At 41.9% G+C, this 27,631-nt stretch overlaps 1 protein-coding gene across 4 annotated transcripts in view; it reads left to right on the top strand.

The window, feature by feature from the left end:
* The window catches only part of LOC137796253 (LIM and calponin homology domains-containing protein 1-like), a 77,844-nt gene that overhangs the window by 7,385 nt on the left and 42,828 nt on the right, over positions 1 to 27,631 (top strand). For all 4 annotated transcript variants that reach the window (XM_068594078.1, XM_068594105.1, XM_068594097.1 and 1 more), the window contains 2 exons: positions 24,300 to 24,370; positions 27,163 to 27,232. In XM_068594078.1, the coding sequence (XP_068450179.1) occupies positions 24,300 to 24,370; positions 27,163 to 27,232 (141 nt within the window). The remainder of the gene's footprint in view (positions 1 to 24,299; positions 24,371 to 27,162; positions 27,233 to 27,631) is intronic.

Genomic DNA, 27,631 nt, shown 5'->3' on the forward strand with positions numbered 1-27,631 from the left:
TCACTACATCTATATGTTGAATATTTCACCCCCCAAATAACACAACCGTCTTTTTATATTCTAGCTACACCTTTTTAAATGAGTGCTATGAGACGCATCAGTGTATAAGATATTGTCGGATGCTTTTGTGTATGATTTGGACAGTTTAGGAGTGCCTCTGCATACAAGAAAAAACCCACCAAGTAAACAACAATAATGTGCACGTGTCAGCAAATGCCTCCCAGTCTGGGTCCAGATGGGTCTTTAACACACGCACTTTTGGGTTGAGAGGTGATCATGTGGTGGATTACCAATGAAGATGGGAGATTAACCCCCTCCCCCTCTCACAGAGGCAACATGAATCCAGTTAAGGTTATTCCATATAGGTAGACTTTTAAGCAAATAATAACTAGAGTTTCTTTTTTTTTTTTCTTGACATTTGTGGAACTTGAACGCAGCATCCATGATCATCAGCCATTCTGGTGTTTTCGTGTGTCCTGCCTGTAGCTGACTTGAGCAACGCCCTTCATCTCAAGGCAGGTTGTTGGCTGCTGTTCACATCCAATAACAGCAAAGTGGATATTTAAAAGCTGTACCTGCCAAACTAGACACGCATAAGATATGTGCTCCACTGAAGCAGGAAGCAAAAGAGCAGCCAAATGGGTCAACTTATCTAGTAAAATCTGCAGGTACTTAATTTTACAATCAAATATATTCAAATAAAGTAGGTTGAAAGCCACTTCATCCAGTTAGGTTGATGACAACTTATTACAAACAACACTATTCTTTAAAACAATTTTCTTGTAAGGTTAAGTAGTTGAAAACCAGACTTTATCTGTTGGTTTAAGAACAGACAAACTGATTATTCTGTCACATGTTGCATTTATTGATTATTGATGATTGATTTAATATTAATGTGCATAGTGCCACCCAGAATATTCAATAATTTCACATTACTCCCTGTGACAGACTGGACCTGTCCAGGTTGTACCCTCACAGGATGCATGCTGGGATAGCCTACAGCCCAGCTGGAGCCGACACTGGACAAGCAATAAGTGGAATAGAAAACCACTGGATCAATAGAAAGATGACATTATATAACTGAGAATATCAGCTGCCCAGTCTGGATGTCCCATTTGACTTCCTGGCATTGTGCGCGCGCCTGTGGGTTTGTCTGTTAGTGACTGATGTGGCAAGTCTGTCTGTGACGAGGTGAACATATTCGTCTTGTTCAACTGTCCGGTCTGTGTGTTCATGCGCTGAAAGAGAAAAGGAGCTTTCAAGAAAGAGAGAGCAAGGCAGCTTGGTACTGGACGCACACACACACACACACACGTGCACGCACGCACGCACACAAAGCACCACCACAGTGAAGGAGGTACAGTCGGCTCTGTGCCAGGGCTGCACAGCCGCTCTCTGCAGGGAAGCTGTTAACAATTGTTGTGACTTGCCACACTAGCCATGTGCAGCTAATTCTCCCTCTGAAGAAAAACATAACTGACAGATGTTGACAGCATGTTACTGGGAGGTCAGGCGCTTAGATGTCAATTTCAAACATTATCAGAATCCCTTATGTCATAACATAATGGTAGAATTGGCACAATATTATAATATGAACGTCTACATGTAACTCACTCTCAGTAACCTTCAGCTCTTTCCCTTTTCCCTCTGCCTTTTTGCCTGAATTTGTCTTTTTCATTGGTTGTATTTTTGCTGTGGGTGAGGCATCCAACAGGGTGTTGTAGAGCTCGAGCTCAGGCTCTCCACACATCCTGAATCTAAGAAAATAAATCTACTCCTAGTATAATGGTGAGACATTCAAGTGGAAAATTAAAGCTAATGAGCCGGAGAAACTTCCTTTCTTTTGGTTTCAGCACTAACGGAAAGCTGCTTCAATTAAGACGTCGCCATGAATATTTGTTTTAAAGAAAAGGAACAAATCCACTGCAGGGCCCTGGAAGTAGAGATTATGATGTAGTAATTTTGCGATTTGCTACTTCATCATGAAAGCCACAGCATGTCCGAAAAGCCCTGGAGCTGCTTTCAGTTCATAATATTCCTTTGAACTAGAAAGATTTTTAAGTTTTATTTGAAAGTTCTGCTCTCCTTTTCGATAGGCAGCAGCCCCAAAGCAAAGACGACCAGGAAACGGACGCACAACCTCTGTAAAAATGTTCTCCTTTCTGTCTGCTTTAAAATGAATCAAGTGAATTGAGTAGACCATCCATGCAGTCTGCTCTGTACAGTCACCATGACCACCATTTTTACATCTCACCCATTCAAACTGCCTAGTCACAAGCCTGCTCTCTAATTTTTGCCATAACTACAGGCTGTGCCTCCTCTCTCCTATGATCTGCCATCACACTATTGATTGCCCTTATTCAAAGATAATGTGGGCCACTGTGCGCGCCAGATTTATTGATTTGTTTCAATCGACTTTTGACCTAAAGCTTACAGGTTCAAGTTATTGGACTAATGTCTAATGTGCAAGACTCTTCTTCAGTCCTCCAGCAAATATATTTTAGTAAATAGTGGGCTGTCCCCATCGCACATCTGCTGAGCTTATTTAGTGACCAACAGTCTTAAATTCCTGGTATATGTGTGATACTTTATGCTGTTGAAAAGTCAAGGTGTTACTCACACTTCTTCCTGTATCTTGCAGCATTTGGAGCTTTTAGCTGGCAAATGAGACTCTTTGATGGATAGGACGAAGACTGATGTTTTTCCACCGTCCAGGGGATATTTTCTAATTGGGTCATGCAGGCTGAGCTGATTTCCTAGTTTTCTGAGTTGGGACACTGGGGAGCTGGACTCTTTCTGACTATCGAGGGAGCACGTTCAACCTGCAGTGGATGGCAGGCTGACTAATTCAAATAGACCCTTTTACAGCAAATACAACTATGATTACATCATAGTGTTAGCTAGAAGCAGAACTAATGAAAGACTGGAGGCAAACACAAATCCCCTCAGAGTAATAAGTTAAATTTTTGCGTTGGAAATGTTGCCTTGCTGTGTTGTTGGATGTCAGAATCAATGTGCATGTATTTGATGTCACAGCTGCTTACTTTAGCTTTACCTGAAATGCACATTTGACAGTGCTTAGCTCATGATATCTGTTTATTTGATTAAAATTGTTTAGTTTGTTTCATTCTAATTTTGAGGACATATGGTGACAGTATTTTTAATCAGCAAGGTGACCTCAGCGCTTGCCTCGTTTCAGATTGATATTTAAATAAGATACGTTTCTGTCTCAAGCAAAATGTGAAATTGTCAGTCTACATTTGTTAGTCTACATTTGAGATAAAAGCTTGTGCACTTATGTCTCCCACTGATCGCTCTGTGAGCGTGTGTTGCCTGCTGCGTGTGTGAGTGCTGGCAGCCCCGCCTCTTTGCAGTCTCTGCATGCAGGCACCATGAGAGGGAGCGGATCTGATCCGCGCTATTTTAATAAAGTATCAATTAGAAAATTATAATTGCATTACCTTTTTAGTATTGATATGCCGTACAACATTACAGAGTAGTGTAAAGAAAGAAAAAAAAGGTATTTAAATCGGCTCTGGCATTGAAAGGAAGCAACAAAATCTGCGTTCAGTCCGGTAGGTACAGGTCGTATAGGTTTTTGGTGCTCAACCCTAGCCATGAATGGAGGCTTTTAGGACTGAGTGGGATGCCTTTCATTGTCACACACACACACACACACACAGTCTCATACACATGATTACATGCACACACACTCTGACATTCCCGAGCCCCTTAATCCCCATCCCATTCAGACACACACACACACACACACACACACACACACACACACACACAGACTGACTCACAGAGCTCCCCAGCTGGTCCCCCAACAACAATGCATGCGGTCACCACACTCTGGAAAGTGACACAATTGTCTCTGAGCTGACTGGCGTTTGTCTGGAGAGCTGCGTGATGCAGCATTGCTGTCACAACTGTATTTATCTCATTTCAGAGGAGGATTTCTGTGTAGCTGCAGTCTACAGGAGTCCATTCCATAATTTAATAAGTTTGTTTAAAAAAGGGCTCTTTCAAGAAGTATATTTGAAAGGAGTATTGAATAATCCAATAACTCTTGGTTTAGGATGTAGTAATCTAATTGTGGCCATTCCTGTTTCTTCAGTATTAGAATTCAGCTAAAACCATTAGCTGTTATCTGCATGAGAATAAACGTCCGTTTACTTTCTTTTTCTCTTTTTTTTCATGCTTTTTTTTTAAATTTAAAAGTCGTAGTGCCACAATGTAGATTATCACAACTTGGTTTGTGTTGTGGAACACTTGGTATAAAAGAGATTTATTGGATATCTTCCACAGAGAAAAACTTGTGGTCTTGACGGCAGATGCATGTTTTGAGCTTTTCCAGTTCTCCATCTACACTTGTCAAAGACGTCACTAGTGGGCATGAAGTTTAATCGTCAGGAGTTTACAAGACTCAAACATTTCAGTGGATGTTAAGTGGTAAACCTGTCGAGAGACTTATTCTGTCTGCACACACCCACCGCGAGAACATGTGCACAACGTAGGGGAGTAAAGATACAACTTGGCCATCCCTCGTTTTCTTTTTTCTATAGCAAGGAAAAATGCAATGCCCCGTTAATTTAATGCTACCTACTGTCCCAGATCTTACAACCATTGAACTGAAATCACATTTGCTTCAGCATGAAAAAATATTGAAATATAGTGTCATGAAACAATGTTTGATGGTCATGTCGACTAATGCGACACAGCATGAAAGCATTCTCTATACCTGGTGTGGGGTATTTCATTTGATACGAACAAGCTTTATGTTTTATGATATTACAGGCAGCAATAACAAGTGAAGCAGAATTGGAGGATCAGTAAAAGAATAATAACAACACCATGACTCAGTCCATAAATGGCTCCACCTGCTGTCCATAAACTTACACCTCATTGACTAAAACTCTGAGGAGATGGGCACCACCATAATGCTGTAAGCGGCTGTACTGGGAACCAAGCCAGAGGCCCTTTTTCAAACAAACATGCACCCTGAGCAGGCATTGCACTAGTCTTGCAATTTTGCAGCCTAAACTAATGATATTGTGGTTTTCTGAGTCATTCGTGAAGCTAAGTCAGAGTTAAATTCATGTAATGTGCAACTTTGTTTGTTTGTGACAGAGGGTAAGATCCAAAAAAGACATCACTGTTTTCCTCAAAAGTATTGATATAATAACACAGGACCATCATTGCACCAATACAAAGAGAAGGGTTGCTATAATTGTACTGTCAGCTTTGGCAACCAGGAGCTGATGGCTGGTTACGAGTCTGGCAACCAGTTTTGAACTATGACTTTCAGTTTTGAATTGTTTGTCGCTCATGGCTACTGCCTGCCACTGCCAGGGTGAAGGGTTCAGCTGTCCGCTAGGCCCAGCCATGCTGAAAATACAAGCAGTCACTGAAGTAAAGGGATAAAAGCATCCGCTAAATGGCATATGTTTGACTAGCGACTGCGGCAGGACATCCTCTATGTAAGGACTGCAGCAAGCAAAGGTCTCCACAGGCACCATGAGGCCTGGACCACCGCCAGACCCTGCAATTCAGTGAAGCTGTTTATCAAGTACTGGCAACAATTTGATTATGACTGGGGTGATTAGCAATTCTCATTGAAGTACAAACCTGATATACACACTGCAAGAAAGCATTTCAAATCCATGATAAGGACCCAACTGGGCCTGAACCTCTTTTGTTCTTGTTACTTTGTCCCATTTGTGGTTAATACCTTAGTTTACACTGCTGGTCTCTTGAGTGCTGTAATCCTCATCAGCTTGCTGATAGCAAAGGATAAACTCTAATCCTGACTAATGTAGCCAGCTGCACCTCCTTCCTTTTAGGGGTTGACCCTGACCGCTCCCCTGGGTGGCCCAAGTCCAACTTTGAAATCGATAAAGAGATACAGGAAGCTTGTCTTAGATTATTTGTTTGTCAATCAATGCAAAGGGTTTCCCGCAAGATAATTCAGAAAAAGTCAAGTAAGTTGAAATATATTCTTCACATATCCTTCTTATCAATACACACATGTATTTCAGAAGGGTCATAGCGCCGGTTCGGACATAGTACTGTACACCTGCAGCAGTTTGAGGGTTCAGTGCTTTGCTCAAGGACATCGCTGCAGGGCCCAGAGGGTCAACTGACACCTTCCTAGCTACCAGTCGCCACACCATACTTAATCTAAAAGAGCAATTGAGCCGGCAACCACATACATACAGCCTTTGATCATACTTCGGTGAAAACATATTTAGCGGTCCACTCCTCATTAAACACTCGGCACTCACTGTGGACTTTCCTTTTCTTTGGTCCACTCATTGCGACAAAAGGGCTCAATGTAGGAAGCTGGCAGGAGGCTAGCAGGCCACATGCCCCATATGCCACATGAGAGCGCGGGGCGGCACAGTCTGATGTGTGTTCAATATGTCGAGGAAAAATACTCTAGATGCAGCTGTTAATTTTACGACTCTAAAACTCTTGTAGCACAAACTCTGTCTCCGGCGACAGAAAGTGGGATGCCAAAACGCTTTAACAAGTAATTCCAAAGGATTCTGAACGCTAAGAAGCAAAGCTTTCCAGTAGTACAGAGTACATTAAGGTAATCGTAAAGAAATGTGGTTAGCTTGACTGTGGGGGAGGGGTGGAAGTGCGCAGCCTGATGCGCCAGAAAAACGCACTGCACGCAGCTACGGCACGTAAAGACCACTGGAGGGCTTCTCCATTTCAAACTAGAACGGAGAAGCCCTCCAGTGGTCTTTACTATGACTTATAGTTATAATTATTAAAAAAATATATATTATATTCAAAGAAATATTTATATTATTATATAATTATAATACTGGGCCGGATTGAAACGCCCCAGAGGGCCGTAGTTGGCCCACCCTAGATAAAGTACATTCGCCACCAGGACTGCTTTAACATGCCCTGGACCCTGGAGGTCAGGCCCAAATCAGACCACATGCTGCACCCCCAACGCCGAGCCAATCAGGCTGCCACATACAGCAGATCCAGCTCACGTTTGTTCCTCAGGTGACAGAACACAGCCAAATGTGCCAAACCATGCCACGATAAGCATAAGTCGCCGGCTGCCTGTGTGAAGACTGTACGAACGCGCCATGTCTTGAGTGGGTCGGTCTGTGACGGTAAGTCCCAGGACACTTTTCCCCCCCCATGATGTGGACTATGAGGCACTCGCGGAAGGCCTAGGTCTAAAACTCACGGCCCGCCACTGATATAACACATCTACTTTTATTACACTTTCTTATTTTAAGAAAATGTACAACTACAGTGTACAGCTGAGAAGTTTTACGATCTATCGATTAGTCCAGAAATAGTTTTCAGCGATTGGTACTGTAAATCAAAATGACACAAAGCTACTAGCTAATCAATGTTTTTCTTAGTGTTCCATAAATTAGGTTTTTGACTGTTGGTTAGCAATACACTGATTCATTGACTTTGGAAATAATTGTTATTTGCAGCGTCAGTAGAACATTTAAATGAATATAAACAATTAAGATCATATCTGTGAATTTTCCTGGACCAACACATTGGCAGATATATTCAAGCAATATACTGGTAATATTGTCAGTGATATAATCAGTCATTCAAATCGCTACTAAGCAACTTACACAATGTGAACAAAGCCTACGCTTCAGTAAAGAACCGCCTCACATTTTTCTTCCTTGACTTAGTTTGCAAAGCTTATTTCCAGCACTAATGTTAATCTTTCGTTCCTGATCAGTCATCGGTCGTCAGTCCATCTCAGATTGCTCACAGCATTTGCATGTGAACAGACGTGTGCGTGTGTGGGCATATTGAGTAATATGACTAACTAGGTGCTACTATGTAAAAGAGTGTAGGCTATTGGTTTACATCCTCGTATAGTCAAAACCAGAGCTTCATCTTAACAAAATTCCTCTTAAAATCGGCTTTGAAGAAGAATTGCATGTTATCGGATTTGAGGGTTTATCTCACAAACCCACAATGCTGTTATTTAGTCTTTGGACCTGCTTTATTCCCATGTGTAACACTATTACACAGTATAGCACTCAGGTTGTGTGTCTGCTCAGGAGACTGACTCACTGGATATAGACTGTGGGTATAAGCTCGCCATTGGTGGTTCTTCTTCATCCTCCTCTATCACTGCATTCCTGTATGTAGTTCTGTCTAAGACAATTGTGATTGATTTGAAGAAATACAAATAAGTTAGAGATATGTTTTCCCTTTTCCAGAATGATGACGTGTGGAGCAAGACTTTTAAAAGGCTTTCCTCACGGCGCTGTGGATGAAGGTCTGGCTATGCAAGACAAGCTGTTAAGGGACACTTACACTTTGGTTGACATCAGCTCCTTTGTGACACTAAAGTGACTGTTACACTTACTTTCCATTGACCTTTCTGCTAGTGCATTGCTTCACTGCACCTCTAGTTACCTCTAGAGTGTCTCTACTCTATCTTCATTTTTTCCATTTGGTCCAGGGATGCAGTCAGTCCATCAGTTATCAACCTGGCAGCCACTAGTGTGTCCTCATGCAGCTCTCCTCTTTCTCCCAGTGAAAATATTTATCTCTTTGTGAAGGTGTGATTTTAAAAAATAAATAAAAATTCAATTACTGGAGAATCTGGTACAAGGACCTAAACCAAACCGCATCATTTGAGAACAAACAGATCAACTATTTATATAAGAAAAAGCACATTTAGTGTTTACCTTAATGTTGTTTTCCCAAACTATTAATTGTACAATATTGACCCACGTGTATGAATATTATAAAAATACTAATAGCTATTATGCTAGTATGTCAAAGCTGTACATTTACAGTATTGTTGTACAGTGTAGAGCTGAGACATTTTGGGATCTTTGTATTAGTCCAGAAATAATTTTGATCTATTGTTACTGTAAACCAAAATGACGAAAAAAAACTACTAGTTCGTCAATGGCTTTCCGTGAAAAACAGTATATATATATATTTTTTTAATTATTGGTTTAAAAGTACACAGATTAATTGACATTGGAATTAATTGTTATTTGTAGCCCCGGTAGAACATTTAAATTTAAAAAGTTGAATTAACTCCACGTTATGTTGCATATTAATAATCCATAATGAACAACATTTTCCAATGCGTTTTGGGGATTGCGAGAATGTCAGTGACACTGTCATCCACCTTATCTCTCACCCTTACTGCAACCTCTAAAGAATTTGACAGTGAAGTCTGTTATTTTGTTCTCTTGTGAAGATACTTTATCGGCCTTGGAATTTCTTCTTAAAATCCCTGGACCCCTGGGGGGAAGCACAATGGCAGGATTTCTGTGCTGTGGGTAAGAACAGCCTGGCTCCATCCTTCCTTTTTCCTAATGGGGAGCTCAGTGCTAACTTGGACTGACAAACACTCATGTTCCCAGGGGTGACAGTGGGGCTTAGCCTTGGGAAACTGTCAAGGAACATGGATTCCTTTACCTTGCACTCAAGAATTTGAGTCCCTAGTGTGGGATCATATTTAATTTAAGTCAGTAAGGCTTTTTTCCTGACATGCTCACTTATTCTGTAGCTTGCTCCAGACAGCATCAATCCAACAGAATCCACTCGTGATTACACACGTTTAGAAGGCAAAATGATCTTTGTATGTAAGGATACAACAAACACAGTTGGACTTGATTCACCTGCGCAATTAAAATGCATTAATGCCAAAGCAGTAAAAAGCAGTTTGACTAATGTGATTTGATACTTTACGAATAAGTACTCATATTAAAATGATGCTTTATAAACGATGAATTCATTCTTTCTCATGCTTTATAGTTAGTGCACAGTATTTAGCATAGGTAAAGTGCTACCAACATTTATAATGCAATTTGGCTTTTAAAGCTTTTATTTAAATCCTTGGAAAAGATGTTAAAACAAAAATCTATTTGAATCCATTTGTCTGGGAATTGTCAAGATTATTTCTTTTATTTTATATTAATTTCTGCACATTGGACCATAGACAACTTGCCGCTGCGTTAGTATGTTGGGAATGCCAGCAGGCTGTTATGTTGGTGGTGTAATGGAAACCAATTTGTAATAGAATGGATGTTGATTTGCGTCTCAAGTAGATGTTTCAGCATGATTACGCTGGCGGCCAAAGAGTGCCCAACACTTGTGAGAGCAGAAGCCATTGTAAACACGCTGATTAACCCGCGTTGTGCTCCGGTGTTGACACAGTATGTCAGCGACGCTCCTGATTAGCTCGGCCTGGCTGAGGGCAGAGCTTTGTAACGACATGACGGGAGGGCATGTCTGAACATGTACTCAACGAAGAACGATCTGATCACATTGAAAGTTTAGATGGGTTTTTGTGTGTTTTGGCGAGCGTACAGGCCTCCCCCTCTTGTAATGACAGCAGGAAGATGAACCAACTTATCATCCTTCCAGTATTTACTAAAAACCAACGTCTGTTGCCTGGATACTGTGGATGGTGCACTTCACAAGCGCACAGTGCCAAATCTTATATTGCTCAGTTGAGAAGAAAATAACACTTGGGTTACACTTCACTAATTTCAATGTGCTTGAAGCTAAATCCCTGTTTCCATGAGATTATTATCAGCTGGAGACATCCAGCGATTTAAAATAATTGCAGCAATTGTCAGTGATGCTAATCCAGTACCTGCAGTAATTTGGTGAAGACGGAGATCTCGTGATAATACTTGTGAGAATACTATAGCCATCGAACTCCCGGGAACACAAGTTATACCTTGACCTTGGTGGATTTTCTGTAGCAGGAACGGGGAATCGGCTGGATGACAGTTAAATGCATTTCGGTTGAACTCTATAATTGAGAAAGGTACACTTTGTTCAGCGGTGACCCAAAGTGTACACACTGTCATTGATGATTTTAGCATTTTTTACCACTAAAAAACATGCTGTTGGTGGATATTGTTGACATGTTTATTATGTGAACTCTAAATGAGCCTCTGTGTGAACTAAAAGCCAACACTAGCTTCAAGATGTGAAGACCGGGGGCGTCTGCCTGTCTGTCTGACTGTAGCTCCCAGTTAGGCTGCTGGCTGGATGCTGCCCTCGGCCTCTTGGAAACTGTAGCAGGCAGGATATTGGAGACTAGAGGAGGCCCCTGGAAAAGCCCCGCTGCTGAGGAAGCTTAGCAAAGAGAGCTGGTGTCAACACGGGAGCTCTTTGTTTCTGATCTCACAGAGCTGGAGGCGGTTGTCACTAAAATCCTGGTAGGTATGGGATATATGGTATGGACTGGTATTTCTGTGGGCTACTTTGGTTGGTTATCGTGTAAAGTCCGAAACGACCACAGTCTGGATGTTTTTGATCTACCTAGACGACCCCAAAGGCCTCAGTTGTTGGAAGGACTATCTTGTAACCTTAAGGCATCATGATCCATGCATGACGGTGTTTGATCAACTGAAGCTTTGCTTGTTTGTGTTTTCAATATGCCTTTTACATTTCAGAAAAAAATCCCCATGTTTTCTTTTATTTCCTCTTAAACTTTCCACATTACTCTTTTGTGTGTTCATTCTTACTTTCACTTCCTGTATCTAATTTTCCTAAGATTAAATTGGGTTGGTTGAGTGGGGATTTCTAACTGCTCTCCCAGAGTAATAGCTAAAATTGTGATGGCATTTGTGCCATTGAGGGACGTTTAGTAGACCCTGAGGTGAGCATTGAGTGGAAGGATTTAAAGGTCCATTCCCCCTCGCACACAACTCTTCAAGCCGGAGTGGGGCGACACAATCAAAGCTCTGTGTGTCCCGGTCCCACCCAACTGGTCTCCCTGGTCCTCTGAAGGGACATTGTTGCTGAGCCACAGCTTTCTTTCCACTGCAGTCCTTCCTCAGCAGCGCTTTGCCTGGAGGTGGATCTGCACGGCATAGAGAGCAGAGGCTCATCAAAACTTCAGAGTCCTAAAACTGTGATGCCTTTTAATACACACAAAAAAGATTTGGTTAAGACAAAAAGATAATATTTTGACTGATTGCCTAGAACGCTGCTTTCCCGCTCTTTATCCAATCAGATCTTACCTCCGTCTCTTCTCTCCTCTTATTTCTCTCTTCTCTTTCTCCGCAGGTTAAACAGCAAAGACAAGTCACTGTTTAATCCCTATGTATATTATCCAGGCGCTGTGTGTTTCCTGCATAATGCACACACACACACTACTATACTTTAGGTGGCGCTGTGTGCACCTAGTCGGTTGCTTAATTGGTAGAAGAATAACAATTTATTGAAGAGCAGAAGACGACGCTGTAGCTGCAGGACTCTGTGGACTCTCTGCGTAACACAGTTAGACCGACTGGCAAGTGCATCTCATGCGCGATGGAAACTGGAAAGCAGGTCTGTGTAGCTCGCTGTTAGCTCGTTAGCTAACCTGCGCTCGCAAGCTAACGGCTACAGATTGTAGCTGGAGATTATTCTGCATTTCGCCCTGCTTGTGAGCCTGGAAAGCAGGTCTGCTTAGCTCGTTGTTCGTCCCCTCTATATATATCTATATATTCTTAAAAATGTTTGTGTGAGCGCATCAATTGGCAACAGGTGAACCAGTGGTGATGTTTTTCTTTCTTTTTTTAGCACTTGGGGTAACTGTTTGTCATTTACAGATATTGGTTAACTACAAACATCTCAGTCCTTTGTATTAATGTGTATTGATCTATACAGGAAACTGTAAAGAAGGTCTGACATTGATGAGTTAAGCTTTCTCTAAAATTAAGTTATTGCATACTGCTTTTGAGGAAATTATGGATTCATACAGATCAAAATAAGATTGCCAAAGATAATTTCCCGCCAGGGACTTTAACTCGCCATGGAATTAAGTTTTTGTGATTAGGGTGAGTTTGTAGCATCTTGTTCAACTGTGTGAATGTGACATTTCTCTGCTGCAGCAACACTTTACTTTGTCCTTTAGACTCACAGGAGGAAAAATAGGACTGTGATGTTCACAATGTAGTACTGAGCTTTGTCTTAAAAAGTGTTGTTCTCACTGAAGGCAACTGCAGAATCACTTACTATTCAAGTAATAATTGTATGTGTCAGCACTACTTATGATGTGAATTCTTCTCAAGATTTAATTTTCAAAAGCTTGACTGTCAGCCGTAAATGTTATGCCTACTTAGATCTCGTGTTGTGTTGGCTTACAAAGGAAAGTGGCATGAACTGTTTCAGCGGTCACTCCTACTCATACAGACACTTGCATGCCAGGATGGTAAATGACTTGGCAGACAAGTCACAACTGTCAGCATCACCTTGCAGCTAAAAACAACCTGCCCCTCACCCAGCACCTTAGTTCACATGTGACCCTTGTCAGACTTTCTCCCTCCTTTTTAAGCACAGCTCCTTTTCCTTCTCCTTTATACCCCAAAAACTGCCAAGCCATCACGATGCCAAATACTTCTTCCTCTCCCCTCATGTAGGCTGAAGGCCCCGCCAAGCCTGGAAAAGAATTGGGGGAGAGAAACGTGGGAGGGAATGGGGGTGGATGTGAGTAGCACCAATGGGGGCCAGGAGTGGGGTTAATCCACAACCCAAACATTGTTCCATCGTCTAATCAGGGTGGAAATGGGACGGACTGGCTGGAATACTAACATTTAGCTTAGGGCTAGCCCATTTTAGTCGCAGGAAATGTGGCTTGTTTAATCAGAGGGGCTTATCGAGGGTCGAGGGGAGCGGGAGGCATAAAGATGGGAACCGAGCTTTGGAATTCAGACTATTAAAGCTCTTAAGAAAACAAGTTTGGGAGCAAGCTGTCTCCTCAGCAGTCTCCTCTGCCTGAATGCCAGGTGTATGGTTTGAATGCAAAGAGCACACTGTTACAAATGTCACATGGTCATAGCTTGGCGTGTGTTTGCTAACTTAGAAACTACATTTAATTTTGAACTTTTTAGAGATTTTTTTGCACAACTTTGGTGCTTCTTGCAGCCGGTCTGATCCACAGCTGAATATGCAACGGCCCCGGGTGAGCCCGAGGAGAAATGGCACCAATGAAAGGCTGCAGTGTGGGAGCGCGTGGCACACTTGCTAAGCTGTTTGCCTCATTGAGTAACAATCACTCCCACAATAGGATAGACACAATTGTAAAGAAAATGTGTCCTGCTGTGGGTTAAGTTTGAAATGATTTCGGCAGCATCTGATGAACATACACTGCATTGAGTCCTCCATAGGGTTTGTTTCACTTTTTCACAGAAGTAACATTGCAACATACTATGATCAAGAACCACTCCTGCAGTATAATAGTCTTATTGGCAATAATAGAAACCGGCCTCTGAGCACATTTGTTAGACCACAGGAGCCCAGAGGATGATCTGAATTGATAAAATTTAGATTAATTATTCAGCCCTTATACTTTGTCAACGTAGTGATATATTGATCACTTCTCTGTTGTATGAGCTGATCATTCCCTCTTTTCCTCAGTGTTGCATAATATGTTGTCATACATCGATGAAGTGCTTGCTTGGGTGTTGAATACTACATCTGTATGTTTAACAGCAGACTACAAACGTGAGACGGCCATGCTTCATTCATTAGACATCTGAAAGTCGACCTTGTTTAGTTCCCAGCTTCCTCAAACAACGAGTTTACGTGAACATTGGTGTGAGGCCATTAAACTTTTCATCTTTCATGTGAAAGAAAGCCGAGAACAAGACCCAAACCTAGAAATTCTCAGAACGACGGTTCTGAAAATCACTGAAACATAACAAAGAACAAACGTTACCTTCGCTAAACTGTGTTTGCGATTTCATTGTAACGGGGTGCATATTAACAGTTTGCATTATGGCCATAGTAATTGGTTAAAGTCCCACATACTGTACCTTTTTTTAAAAATGTAGTCGGCTGATAATGCAACAAGTAGTTTGACTTGAATCTTTCCATGGACTGTGAGCTTGAGCTAAGGCAATATGCCTGCAATTCTCGCATGGTTCTCTATTGACATCATGTGTTTAACTGTCCTTTACAGCCACTGACACTATGCATTTAAAGTCTGATTGATGCTGGAAAGGGAAAGAATGCACCTTCAGGACCTTTCAAAGGTGATTCACAACATACTTGGATGGCATGTGTCACCAGCAAATTAGAAGTAGCTTGTTCGTGAGTCCACTCTTACTGAGAGAGACGGAAAGAGACAAAGGGAGCAGAGTTGTAATTTGCCCTTTTGAACGCACGTGTTAAACACGGCTACAAACACACTACACCGGTGTCACATCAGACTGCCTGATGCTAGGATTCATATCTCAGCTTTTCAAATGAGGTCTGACAATCAGCGCTTTGATATGTTTGTTTCAAAAGCAACATAAGACAGACATGTTGAAAGAGATCTCGTCATCTGTACCCGGATACAGGTTTACTGCTGTACATCACATAAGAATAATTCACTCTAATGCATCATCCTACAAATAAAATACTACATCGTCAAAGGGTTATAGACCAATCTTGGTGCTGGAGTTTGCGGCATTGTCAGTGTATCTTTTTTTAATGGGTAAAATTTTGTCTACAATCATTATTTTGTCAATCCTCTTCCCACAGTTTAATTTTTATAGTGAGCATACAAACGGTCTATTCTTGAATCAGCTCTTTGTGTGTGCTAAAATAGTAAATTGAAGTCAGAGAACGTATGGAGCAAACTTCCAGGTGGTCTCCAGATTTACAGTGTGAAGACAAACAGCAGACGGACATACAGTCAGTGGGCTCGTCTCCAGAGACCAAGGTGTGACATTGAAAACAGCTCCACTCTGGGGAGACGTGTTCCTGCAGGCTGGTGCAGCTGATGGAGCAGCTGATGGAGCAGCATTCCCCACAGTGTTGTTATTTTACGGTTTCTAATTAAGCGTGTGACTACCCCTGATTTTTATTGTATTATTATTTCCAATGTTTGTGTCATTACAGTGAGTTTGCTGGGGAGTTCTTGGATGTTCTGCAGAAGTAATTTGCCTTGTTGCTGTGGTTCACCATGGAAAACCTCCACGTTTGCTTACAGTCAAATGTGCTCGACATTGAGCTTTAATCAAAATCGACATATTATATAATATTTCTAAAGGGAAATATCAAAGGATTCTTATGTGATTTAATAACTAAGTATTTTCTCATGTCTTAAAAATTAAAAATCTCATTACAACTGCCTTGTAATGAGACGTGAGGGTCGTGGGTTTAATCCACACAACTGTCCATCTGTCTGCACCAACTTGGTGTCATGTTAAAAATGCCCTTTAGTCAATAAAAGTATGTACACACCACTTTTGATCAGATGAGACCAGTGCGTCTTGCTGAGTAGGAGCACTTCATGAGTAATCGGGGGTTGTGTAAGGTCTCCCACACCAGATGACTTTCACAGGATCCTCCGTGTGCCTGGGAACATTCGTGCAGCAGAAAGTGTGTGTTTTGTTTGTGTTTTTAGATACTTGACAATAAGGAGCTGAGTTGTATCCCTCCTCACACACTTCAACATGTGTTGACATGAACATCAGTACACTGTAAAGAGTCGTACGACTCGTTTACAGTATAAACAATCTGGTTATTTGTTAGAGTTCTCATAAATGTTGTTTCTACGAACAATGTTGGGTTTTATAGCACCAAGAGTTTCTGTCTGAGTGATCTGGCTCAGAGTGATTGTTGTCCCCACTTGAATGGCATACTTATCTGTCTTCCTTTCTTTTCATTCAGCTCTCCATGACTACACATCGACGTAATGCATTGCTGCTGCCTGCAGTGTGTGGTTGGCACATGTGAATCGCAAACTTGCGACACGTTCTATTTTTCTCACGTTGGCTTTCTTTTAGAAAATTATGATAATTTTGTAGCTGAATGTTTTTTGAATCAACGCCTGGATGAGGTCATTATGAATTTTCTGCGAGGTGGTCTCTCAAGATGTCAGCCGTTACAAGTTTTATTCTCTGAAACATGGTTGTCTATCACAACAGACTGGTTTGATGGAAGCAGTCTCTTTAAGCTCAGTCTGAAAATAACCCCCAGAAGCCGTGGTCCGAATCTGGGATTGGACTGTCGCGCTCCAGTGCTGATTTCCGCTGTATAATAGCGAGCCAATTATACTCTATTAACTGGCATTACCTCTGATGATCCCTGTTTCATAATACTCTCTTGTTCATTGTCTCTGGCCCGGGCCGTGGCTCCAGCTCGACACAATTGATCTCAAAATTCAGCTGCTTCCTTGGAGCGATCCGTCTCAACTCTCTCCAAAAAAAAAAAAAAAAAAAAAGTGGGGTGTTTGTAGTCGGCCTCCTGTAAACACATGCTGACATCAGATGTCTGCGTTGGGCGAGTGTGGGTGAGTGAATGCTTTCAGTGTGCGTGGCCCATTGAGGGACCATGAATCATTGTGTTTGTGTTAATAAAATATCACTAGTCAGAGTTTTCTTATATTTGGCTCGAGATTGTGCGAACATGCTTCATCTTATCATCCTTCTGGTTCTTACTACACTCTATATTCAACTGTATCTGCTGGCGTCAATGTCTCCAGATCACTCTGACACAGTAAATTGTTGGATCCGCGGCTGATTGTGGGGATTTAGCGGTGATCTGCCATGCAGGATTTAGAAGCATGATCCAATATTAGCCCGAATCTTCTCTAACCTCTGCCAACTCAGGGAAACCTCATGATGGATGATAATATCTAGCAACAAGGGAAAAGATACACAAGCTATTCAGCCCACATTGGCCCCAGATGCCTTGAGCACCTCTGTTACGCTGTGAAAGGGAGGGTTTCTCACGGCGCGTTGTAACTCACTCTTGTACAACATGGATTATAGCATAACCCTGATAACATACGCTGTCTTTATCATATTTTGAAGCTCATCTTCAATGTACAGTTCTGTGAGACATTTGTCTTCCAGATGTTCAGTAGGTAAAGACCCTGTTGTGGATTGTTTTTATTTCGATAGATAGAACATTTATCTCATGTTGAGCTACTACTAATGATATATAACCGTAATATATACAATGATTATGAAAAACGCTTTTCACCATTTACCAGAGCATAAATCCTATCATTTTATAATTATTATTTTATATTTTTTTAAATTTTGTTTAGATGTTTTGCCTGAAAAACAAACCACAATGAATCAATCAAGAGCCAAATCATTTTCTGTAGATCGTCTGACAGATTAATCCGTTTCCTATTTTATATTGCCGGGACTGAAAAGTCAAAGGTGTCCCTGCTCTTCATGCCGACATGTCTCAATACTCGCACTTGATTTAACTTTTTACCGACAAAAATTGACTATTTGCACTCAAAGTTTTCATCCTTTTATTATAGTCGTGTACTCCTGCAATACAGACTATTTTAAGTAACATCTGAGATCCTCTTCTCCCCCCTCAGTCCATCCATGGCCAACACACAGAGCAGGCTGTCCGTAGTCACAATGGGGGATCCCCGCTGTGGTGGCAGCTTATAAAAAGGACCGGATGATTGACCGCAGGCAGATACCGCTCCTGACTTTTGGCTGAACTTGTTGAAGCTCCATGAGTTGAGGGGACCTCCACCCAGAGCTCCCCCCCCCCCTCCCTCCATCATATAAAAATTCAGATGTTACTAATTTCAATACCGGTGTTTCTTTTGCACATTTTTTTTTACATCAAATCCTTTTTCTGCTGGAGCCAAATACACAATTTTAATCTTTTTTATGATGATAAAATGACTCTGTTTTTCTCGGCCGAGAGCGGTGTCTTATCTCGTCATGAAACTGTTGGTTTAGGTTCTGCAATACTGATCCCATTGAGTGGATTTATTGTCTCTTGCTTTAAGAAGACACCAGACTAAACAAATCATGCATCAGCAGTATTGTTTCTGTTGCTCTTGCTCAGGTCATACAGTTTGTATTTCTGAATGGCACATTGTTGTCCTGTGAATCAGAAGCATTTGCAGATTAAGCTCTCTTGCCAAGTTGAATTAACAAGATTACTAGCTGAACGCCAGAAGACTTGTTTACATGCATACTGATGCAGTCAGGATTACGCAACACACTTGCGACGACATCCTGTCAAGAAGAATGCTCCTGACCACACAGCAGGCGTGTGCCTCTGAAGCAGGCCTGTGCGTTGGACGCACATGTCTCTGTTTAGCTTCAGCAGCCCTTGAGCCAACAGCTGTCAGCTCTTTAACAGACTGATTGTGCTTCGCCTCAGGGCCTTGAAGTAAGTGGTGATTTATTTTCCCCAAGTCACGTAAACCAACTTGTTTCAGACCTTGAGTCATTGGTCGTTAATTTGGGACAGGTAGCTGTCCGACGCAGGGCCCCTGAGATTACTGCTGCAATGCAAGAGATCTGTTTTCATTGGATGGCGCCCCGGGCGGAGGGATTGCAGTAAGCTAGTTTAGACGGGGAGATGTACGAGTACTGATACACAGCCGTGGACTTGACCGCTGTTTGAAGGACAACTCTTGCTTTGGCTGTTGTGTGGACTTGATGCAATTTTTCATCTGTATCCTGTTATAAACTTTGTTTATTTCTTAGCGATATTATTTCAGTAAATGGTCTTTGAATTGTGGTCCACTGCCAGACATGATTTGACCGTGGAGGAGTCTCCTGTCATCACATCGACAAGACATGAAAGCGAGGTCTCGTGGGAGTTTTCATGCTCAAACTTCATTGGGTTTTCTATTTTATAATGCATCAAAGCAGAACAAAGATTCAGAGAAAAATAATCTTCATTCATGCATTTTTAAACCAACAAACTGTAGAAAGACTCTGATAGATGACCGCTTTGGACGTGAATCCATGACAATGACTTTGTTTTGGACATGATGGGATTCCAAAAAAAAGGAAGTGAAAAGGATGGGAAAAAGCCGACCGGCATCGTTTGATTGTTTGTGAAACAATGCGGGCGACGTTCCACTGAAAACAACGAGCGCGACACATTCCTCTTTTATAATTGAATCCCCTCCTATGACCCCGCTGCGGTTTGAAAACACTGTTCAGATCCAGACGTTTCCAGCGTTTTGAGGATGCAGCCTTTGTTTGACCTTATTTGAAGTTGCAGCATGATCTGTAAATCACTTGTTCTGTGTTACACTTTTGGTTTTAAAATCGCAGACCAAAAAGGGAAATGTTCTGTTTTTGGGATAGTTTTGCATCCATGTGACTACGTAGATGGAGAAATTATTTCAATACAGCCAACCAAATCTTGCATAAAGCAGCAATGTCAACGTTCTATCATTGGCAGAGCAGACGGTCACACAATCAGCCAGACAGGAGCCTGCGACACAACACAAAAGCCAGACAGTTGAACAACAGCAACCCGCATCAGCTACCCTGTTAAAGTGTCCTTTACATGAAAACGTGAGCACACGTCTTGTTCTACACCGCAGCTTGTTGAATGAGAAAACAAACAAGTTCACTGTAAACATGAGCTTGTCGGGTTAGATAGCTAATAAGATGTTCAGTTGTAGCACATTAAATTTGTGTTGTTCTTACTCGCCAATACCACGAACAACACGCCGTCTGCTAATGACATGGAGGCTACAGCTCAGGATTGTTTATTTTGTCCTTTGTTTAGATTCCAATAAAAGTATCTCATTTGTCATATGCGGTTCATATCAAACGGTTTGTAACCTAATGTTACTACTGAGATCAGAAAATAGTAGTATACAACATTTGTATGTGAACTGAATATACCACCTCAACTTTGTGCTGTAGCTGCAGCTTCCCGCTGTAACTCAGGAGGTGTTTTATTAGACAGGAAGGTAATGCTCTTCTCCAGTCAGCCTCCTGATGGTGAACTTAACAGTAAGTACTGGGCGGTCTGCTTAAATTGTATTTCATTACAGTGTAATGAGGTTGCGGTCATGTGTGTTATCCTTCCACACATCATTTGCAAAGAGAAAGAAATATTGATTCAGTTGTATTTGTTCCTCCAAATGTGTGTCGTCTCAAACCAAGTGGTCCCTCTGGTCAGTCAGGAGTTTCATGGGCACTTCAGGGTGACACTTTTAGGAGCAACAGATGTGCATGAATCAAGGTCCTTAGCAGCTCTGCAGTCACTGCCAAACTGAGCTGCAAGATAATGAGAAAAACGTAATCCCTGCCATTTTTTTGTCATAACGTTATATGTTATTTATGTTAATGTGCATGAACCCCAAAGGACGGAATATTATTTGACCTAACCTTTTTAAGACACCGGTTCCCATCTGGAGGTTTGGGTCCCACCAGAGACCCATTAAGTTATTTTGGGGATTTATTGAATCTGTAAATGTGTTCAGTTCAAATGCAGACACAGATTTGAGTCTCGTCATCTATTTCTATTACTAAATCACGAGTGTGAGCAGTTTGCGAATTTGGAATTTTTTTACTATACCGTCATGTATCCTTTTTCGTCAGCGTGAGTACATTTTCCAGAAGTTTGTTTTGTCATCCTAATGGCGAGTCCTGGTGTGCCCTTCACTCTTCTCGAGGTGGTGACTCTGTAATCTCTCCGTGTGAAGGTGGTGTGACACTGTAATCTCCCCGTGCCCTCATACTCATTGACACGGTGAGTGAAGAGCTGACCTAGTAATTCAACACTCAAAAACACACATGTTCAACCCCTGCAGCCACCAGCATGTTTTAATTTTTTTCAAGCGAGAAACCAAAAGCTGATCGTATTTACTATATGGTAAAGGACTCTAGACGCTGCACGTCAAGCAGGTTAGCCATCTTTAGCGAGCGGAGTGCGATGTGACACATTTATTGAGGAGCTCCTAAATCAAGGCCTTCCACTCAGCTGCAGATATAAAATGATGTAAGCCAATGAATCGTTACTCGGATCAGACCATAAAATCTCACTCTCCTTTGGACAAAACCAGGGAAAGCTATACTGTAACATTCCAACTCTGGGATTTCTATACATTTACACCTGGGGATGTACTTTACTGGGGTATAAGACGACATAATGTTATCTACCATCTGTCATAGTCTAGTCGGGCAGTTACACAAAAAAATTGAATTTATTTCCCAAACATTTCCCAGTGGCAGCTCTGGAGAAAGCGTTAATCGCATTGATTAAGTTAAACCTCAGTGGGCTGAGCCAAAGAAGTTTTTCTGGCAGTGTAACTTTAGCCTGAAGCCCAGCGGAAAGGCAAGTGGTGAGAGAGGAGCGACATAATTAACATGAATCCTACTGCTCTCGCAGCTAACTGAGAAAATACAGTCCAGCAATATCAGGCTGCGTTAACTCGCCTGTTCAACTTCCTTTGATTGATGCAGCTCTACTATATGGTTTAAAGAGTAGTTCATTTTAGGAAAGTGAGCTAATTTGCTGTCGGCATAAATGTATGAAACTCTTCGTTTGGTACATATGAAACTTAGCTTAACATGAGGACTTAAAATGTTGTAAACAGCTACATGGGCTCCATTACAGCCCCCTTTTCAAAACCAAAAATTGTCATTATTACATTACATTACCTGTCATTTAGCTGACGCTTTTATCGACTTACAATAAGTGCATTCAACCGTGAGTACGAACTACAAAGTCTTATCAGTAAGAACCATCTAAGTGCTAGTGTTTTTATTCAAGGTGTAGTTGAAAAAGATGAGTTTTCAGTTTGTGACAGAAGATGTAGACACTTTGTGCTGTCCTGATGTCAATGGGGAGCTCATTCCAGGACTGCAAACAGTCGTGACTTTGTTGAGTGTTGAGTTCGCAGCGACGGAGCTACAAGCTGATTGGCTGAAGCTGAGCGGAGCGAACGAGCTGGTGTGTACGGTTTTACCATGTCCTGGATGCAGATCGGACCCGATCCGTTTGTGGCACGGTGTGCAAGTACCAATGTTTTCAAGCGGATGTTTTGAGTTGTTGAAGGTGATCGTGAGGTCATGGGTGGGAGAGCCTTTTCCTGTGCCACTTACAGAGACGTTTAATTCAATAAACACTATCGTGTCTTCCTCCAGAGCAGGTTCATGACTGTTCTCAGAGACGCATATGTTTGGGCTGTGTGGCCTCACTCGTCACTTTAGTGCTGTCAACACTAGGCGCACAACGCAGTGCTGGCACAGTAGGGAATGGTGGCAGTGAATAGCTAAATGTCAATATATAGGGGGGAATCTGTGCCACTTTTCTTGTTTGTTTTTTTCTCTCACCCCCCCCGGCAGCAGCAGATATGAGGCCTACTGTCGGCCTTCTCGCTGACACACAGCAGTCCATTTCTTTAGTAACGGATCCAGGATCCCAGGCGAGCCAAGAAGCACCACTGAAACCAGCCCAGACACTCCTCCACACTTTTCTTCCCCAGCTGTGCAAATAAATGTAAAAGATACTCTCAGGAAATTTAATCTTTTAATTGTTTTGGCTTTCAAAGCAGCAGTCCAAAAGGGTGGACGGGAGAGGTGGGGGAGGAAGGAGTGTGTGTGTGTGTGTGTGTGTGTGTGTGTGTGTGTGTGTGTGTGTGTGTGTGTGTGTGTGTGTGTGTGTGTGTGTGTGTGTGTGTGTGTGTGTGTGTGTGTGTGTGTGTGTGTGTGTGTGTGTGTGGGTATGGTCAAATCTCTGCCAGTGTTTGTGAGAATAAATAGATGTTAAGTAGGCCTGGTGTTAAATGTCCCGTAACGGCAGATATTCTAGAGTGGGAGACAATTATTTCACTGCTGTTTGTTTGCACTGGAGATGTTTGAAGTCCCACATGAAAACACACAAACGCATTAACGAGATGTCCCGTTTACGCGCGTAAACAAACGCGAAAGGTCAAAGCTTAAGCTGAAAGGTGGACGCCAGGAGCAGAAAACCCACATTTTAAATTCAGTTTGTTTGATAAACTTTGCTGTGACTGAACCGTTTACATATTTGTAACACGAACAAGGTTGCCGCCCCGGGCGTTTTGTGCACTTGCACGTCCTGCAACAAATAAGACGCATTTACAAAGTCTAAGAATGTTTGTGTAAAAAAAAAAAAGAAAAGATCATGCTCGCCTGCCGATGCACTGTAGTCCTGTAAATGCATGCAAATAGGCGGCTTCTCCTCTTCACAGGGTCTCAGTAACTATTACCCAATAAGTCCTCTGTCACAACACATTAGTCTGCCAGAGCCATTTGGTCAGGATGATTGCAGCTTATGTCAAGCTTGTTAGTGTTTGGCGCTGCTAACTAGAGGGACTTGATATACGGCTGGCAGCTCTTTGTGCGCCTCCCCATACCGTTCTGAGGATTTACCGTGAAGGGAAGACGTGAAAGGACCGTTTGAAACCAAGAAACAGGCCCGACAACCTTTACAAAGTGCCGCTTGTGCGTCTCGACTTCAGATTCAGATACTGACGTGGTAATTTGATGTCATGCTTTTTTGTTCTTAAGCCCCGTTATCGTTATATTTTGCTAACGCGCTACGTTTTGTTTTCTCCGTAGGCTGTCACAGGAAGATGCTTTGGTGACAAGGACTTCAAAGGAGGTTTGGAGAATGGGATACTGCTATGCGAGTAAGTTCTTACTATATTTTATACATGTCTGTAGCGATTAAATTGTCCACAAACTGTCTCTTCGACTTTTATCTTTGTTGGTTTTATTCTCTTCCTTAATTAAGAAAATAGCTGTCTGTCAGTGGCCGTGAAATATAGATTTATTTTAATCTGACTCAGTTTGTTTTATTTTAGTCACTGATATCATATTGTGTTGTATGGTGACTTAAAAAGGGTGCAAAACGGAAGAAAGCTCCACTCCAGAAAGTCGGAGGGCAAAGGTCTGAATCCTAATGTTCACAAATAGATCAAGAAAGCACTCTCTTCTTCTTCTTCTTCTTCCTCTTCTTCTTCTTCTTCTTCCTCTTCTTCTTCTTCTTCTTCTTCTTCTTCTTCTTCTTCTTCTCGCAAAAAATAATAAAATTAAAACGTATAGGTATATAATTTATATAGTTTGGTGCGCCTCCTTCCTCATCTGAACAAGAAGTTCATAGAAAGAAGAAAAACAAACTTGCGTCAACCCAGAACAACCACATTTGTTTCAGATTGAATAGGAAGAGCACCAGGCCTTTCTGACTTGTTACACCACCGTGGTCCAGTGATCAGAGAGACTGCCGTCATGTCAAATTGTCCTCCACTGCGACACCGTGAACTCTTGTCTGAACACTCATAATTAGGCGAGGTGCTACAATGAGACTGAAAACACACAGAGACGCTTCTTCCACATTCCTGTCTATCGAGTTCAGTTGCACAACCCCGATGTTTACGCCATCTTTATTGTGGATACAGACATCATAACCAATTTAAAAGTGTCCCCACTGGTTTTGGAATTTCTTGGATATCATACAACAACTAGAAGTAACTCCAGGCTATACAAATCTGGGCATAATGTTGTTCTCTCAATGTGTTATTCACACAGTTAGGAAATAATATTAAAACAATCTATATCAGGCAGCTTCATTAAACATGAATGGTCAGTTACCATCACCAACTGGTGGTGAAATGTCAATCAGAACATTAATTGGCACCTATTCTGATAACTAATTAATAATTGAAGTTATTTATCAATCAATTCAGTTCCAGCTTCACCAATGTGGAGATGTGCTTCTTTTCTCTGCTCTATATGAGTGCACATTTGATATACTTGGGTTCAATAATTACCCTACATCCCTTTTGTTATAACCCTGTGTAAGCGTTAAGCATGTAAACACTATCCCAGCAGCAGAGGACTTCCTGTGTTCGGCTTGTTTTGAATCTCACTACTTCCACAAGTGAAACACTCCATAACCTCGTCCTCTTTTTTTCTTCGATACACAAGGCGTCAGGAAATGTTTGTCCCCCATATGATGATGTATTTATGTTGCTTGTGCTCTGTTTGTTTTGATTGTGTCTGTGTTTTAAAGTCCAGGAAGTGTCTCTCTCTCTCTCTCTCTGTCTCTCTGTCTCTCTGTCTCTCTCTCTCTCTCTCTCTCTCTCTCTCTCTCTGTCTCTCTCTCTCTCTCTGTCTCTCTCTCTCTGTCTGTCTCTCTCTCTCTCTCTGTCTCTCGCGCTCTCTCTCTCTGTCTCTCTCTCTGTCTCTCTCTCTCGCTTTCTCTGTCTCTGTCTCTGTCTCTCTCTCTCTCTCTCTCTCTCTCTCTCTCTCTCTCTCGTAGTCACTGGCTTTTCCTTTTGATGCAGTAACAAGTTTGAACTGTGTTGCTCTTCACAGGACACATATGGGCCTCATATTCCTGCAGATAACTGGCAAACTATTTGGTTGGTTTCATTATTTCCAAATGTCTTAAACACTTTTTGTAAACAATGTTATTTTTACCAATCCATCTGTGAAGAGATGAGGAAACGGAGATATCCACTGTTTCTTTGTTGGTAATTGAGGGAAATCTATACGATCAAATAAAGTCGACTTTAGCATTATTCTCATTCCAGTCTTTCAAGAGTGGAAATATTGTCTTCACTGTTGCCGCGGCCCACTCTCCCCACCTACACATATTGTATGTAGCACTGAGAACACCCTTCTCTTGGGGTTGTTTAAAGTTATTCTGGGAAACGTACAGTACAGCAGGACGTCTCCAACTGAAGCCAAAGTAGAGGAGGCAGGATGAGGGGAAGAGAGTTCACCAGGAAGGTAAATTACAGCAGTTCATAGCAAAATACCTGCTGGACTGCCATCAGCAACATCACAGGGCCGCTGACATCCAATCCTGTAAGAGTATCCAAGGTTGGGCTTTTCTTTTACAGGGCAGGATCATTACAGTGCTTCCTCTGATGAAAACATGCACAAAAGATGAAATTGGAGACAAAGAGAGCGAGGAAACTCTGAAACCGTGCCTTGTTCGTGACTGACAAGCGGTCTGAGATTGCAAGAATGTACTGTAACTTTCTAAAAAAAAACTCTGTGTGTGTGTGTGTGTCTGTGGGTATGAATGCAAGCGTGCACAATGAGGTGACAGCAGAAAGTCAGACCTCTTCACCTGGTGTTTCACTGCGATATGAAGCGCACTGAAACTATTCTCCAGCTCCCAGTGGGTGGAAGGTGAAGCTGTGATACTCCGCTCTGATTTAGGATCTGTGTCGTTAGAAACCTACCAGACGCCACTGAGGGACCCTAAAAAAAACATGTTTCTTTCTCTCTTTTTATTTACCCCTTCTTTTTCTCCACAGAGGGACACATACACCAATTCACACACCCTTTGTCTCTTCTATTCAACACAACTTGTCGTGAAGACCAATTAAAAAAAACGTGACTCTGTGTTTTTGTTTATATTTTGATTAAAATTCAGCTTGTGACGCCTTCCCTGTGTGTCTTTTGTCAGGTTGCTGAGCTCTATTAAACCCGGCCTGGTGAAGAAAATAAACAGGCTTCCAACACCGATAGCTGGCCTGGTGAGTCCTCTACCTTCACTCAACCCGAGAGCATTTCCACTCAAACTTAAGGGTCCTGTCATCCGCTTGGCTCTTTTTCTGTCTCTTGCTCTTCCTTCTTTGTCACAGCATCTCTTTGTTTCCGTCTCTAGAGATGCTTTCACACAGTATTATTCAGCCCTAACGGTTACCAGCCCTGTCAACTACGTGGTTGTATCTGTTATTATACAACAATGTTGGAAAAAGTTATTTGCGGTTTAGTGTGAATTTCTGTCTATTTGCCTGATTTAATTTCAGTCTTGGTTAGAAATATCCGCCCAAACCTGCACTGGATAAACTTAGTGCCGACAAGAAAAGTATTGGCGATACAGACAAACCCTGACAACAATCATGTGACATGTATTCTACGGCACCAGGTGT

The sequence above is a fragment of the Clinocottus analis genome, unplaced genomic scaffold (assembly GCF_023055335.1).
Source record: "Clinocottus analis isolate CAN_PGR_092001 unplaced genomic scaffold, fCliAna1.0.p SCAF_10, whole genome shotgun sequence".
Lineage (NCBI taxonomy): Eukaryota > Metazoa > Chordata > Actinopteri > Perciformes > Cottidae > Clinocottus > Clinocottus analis.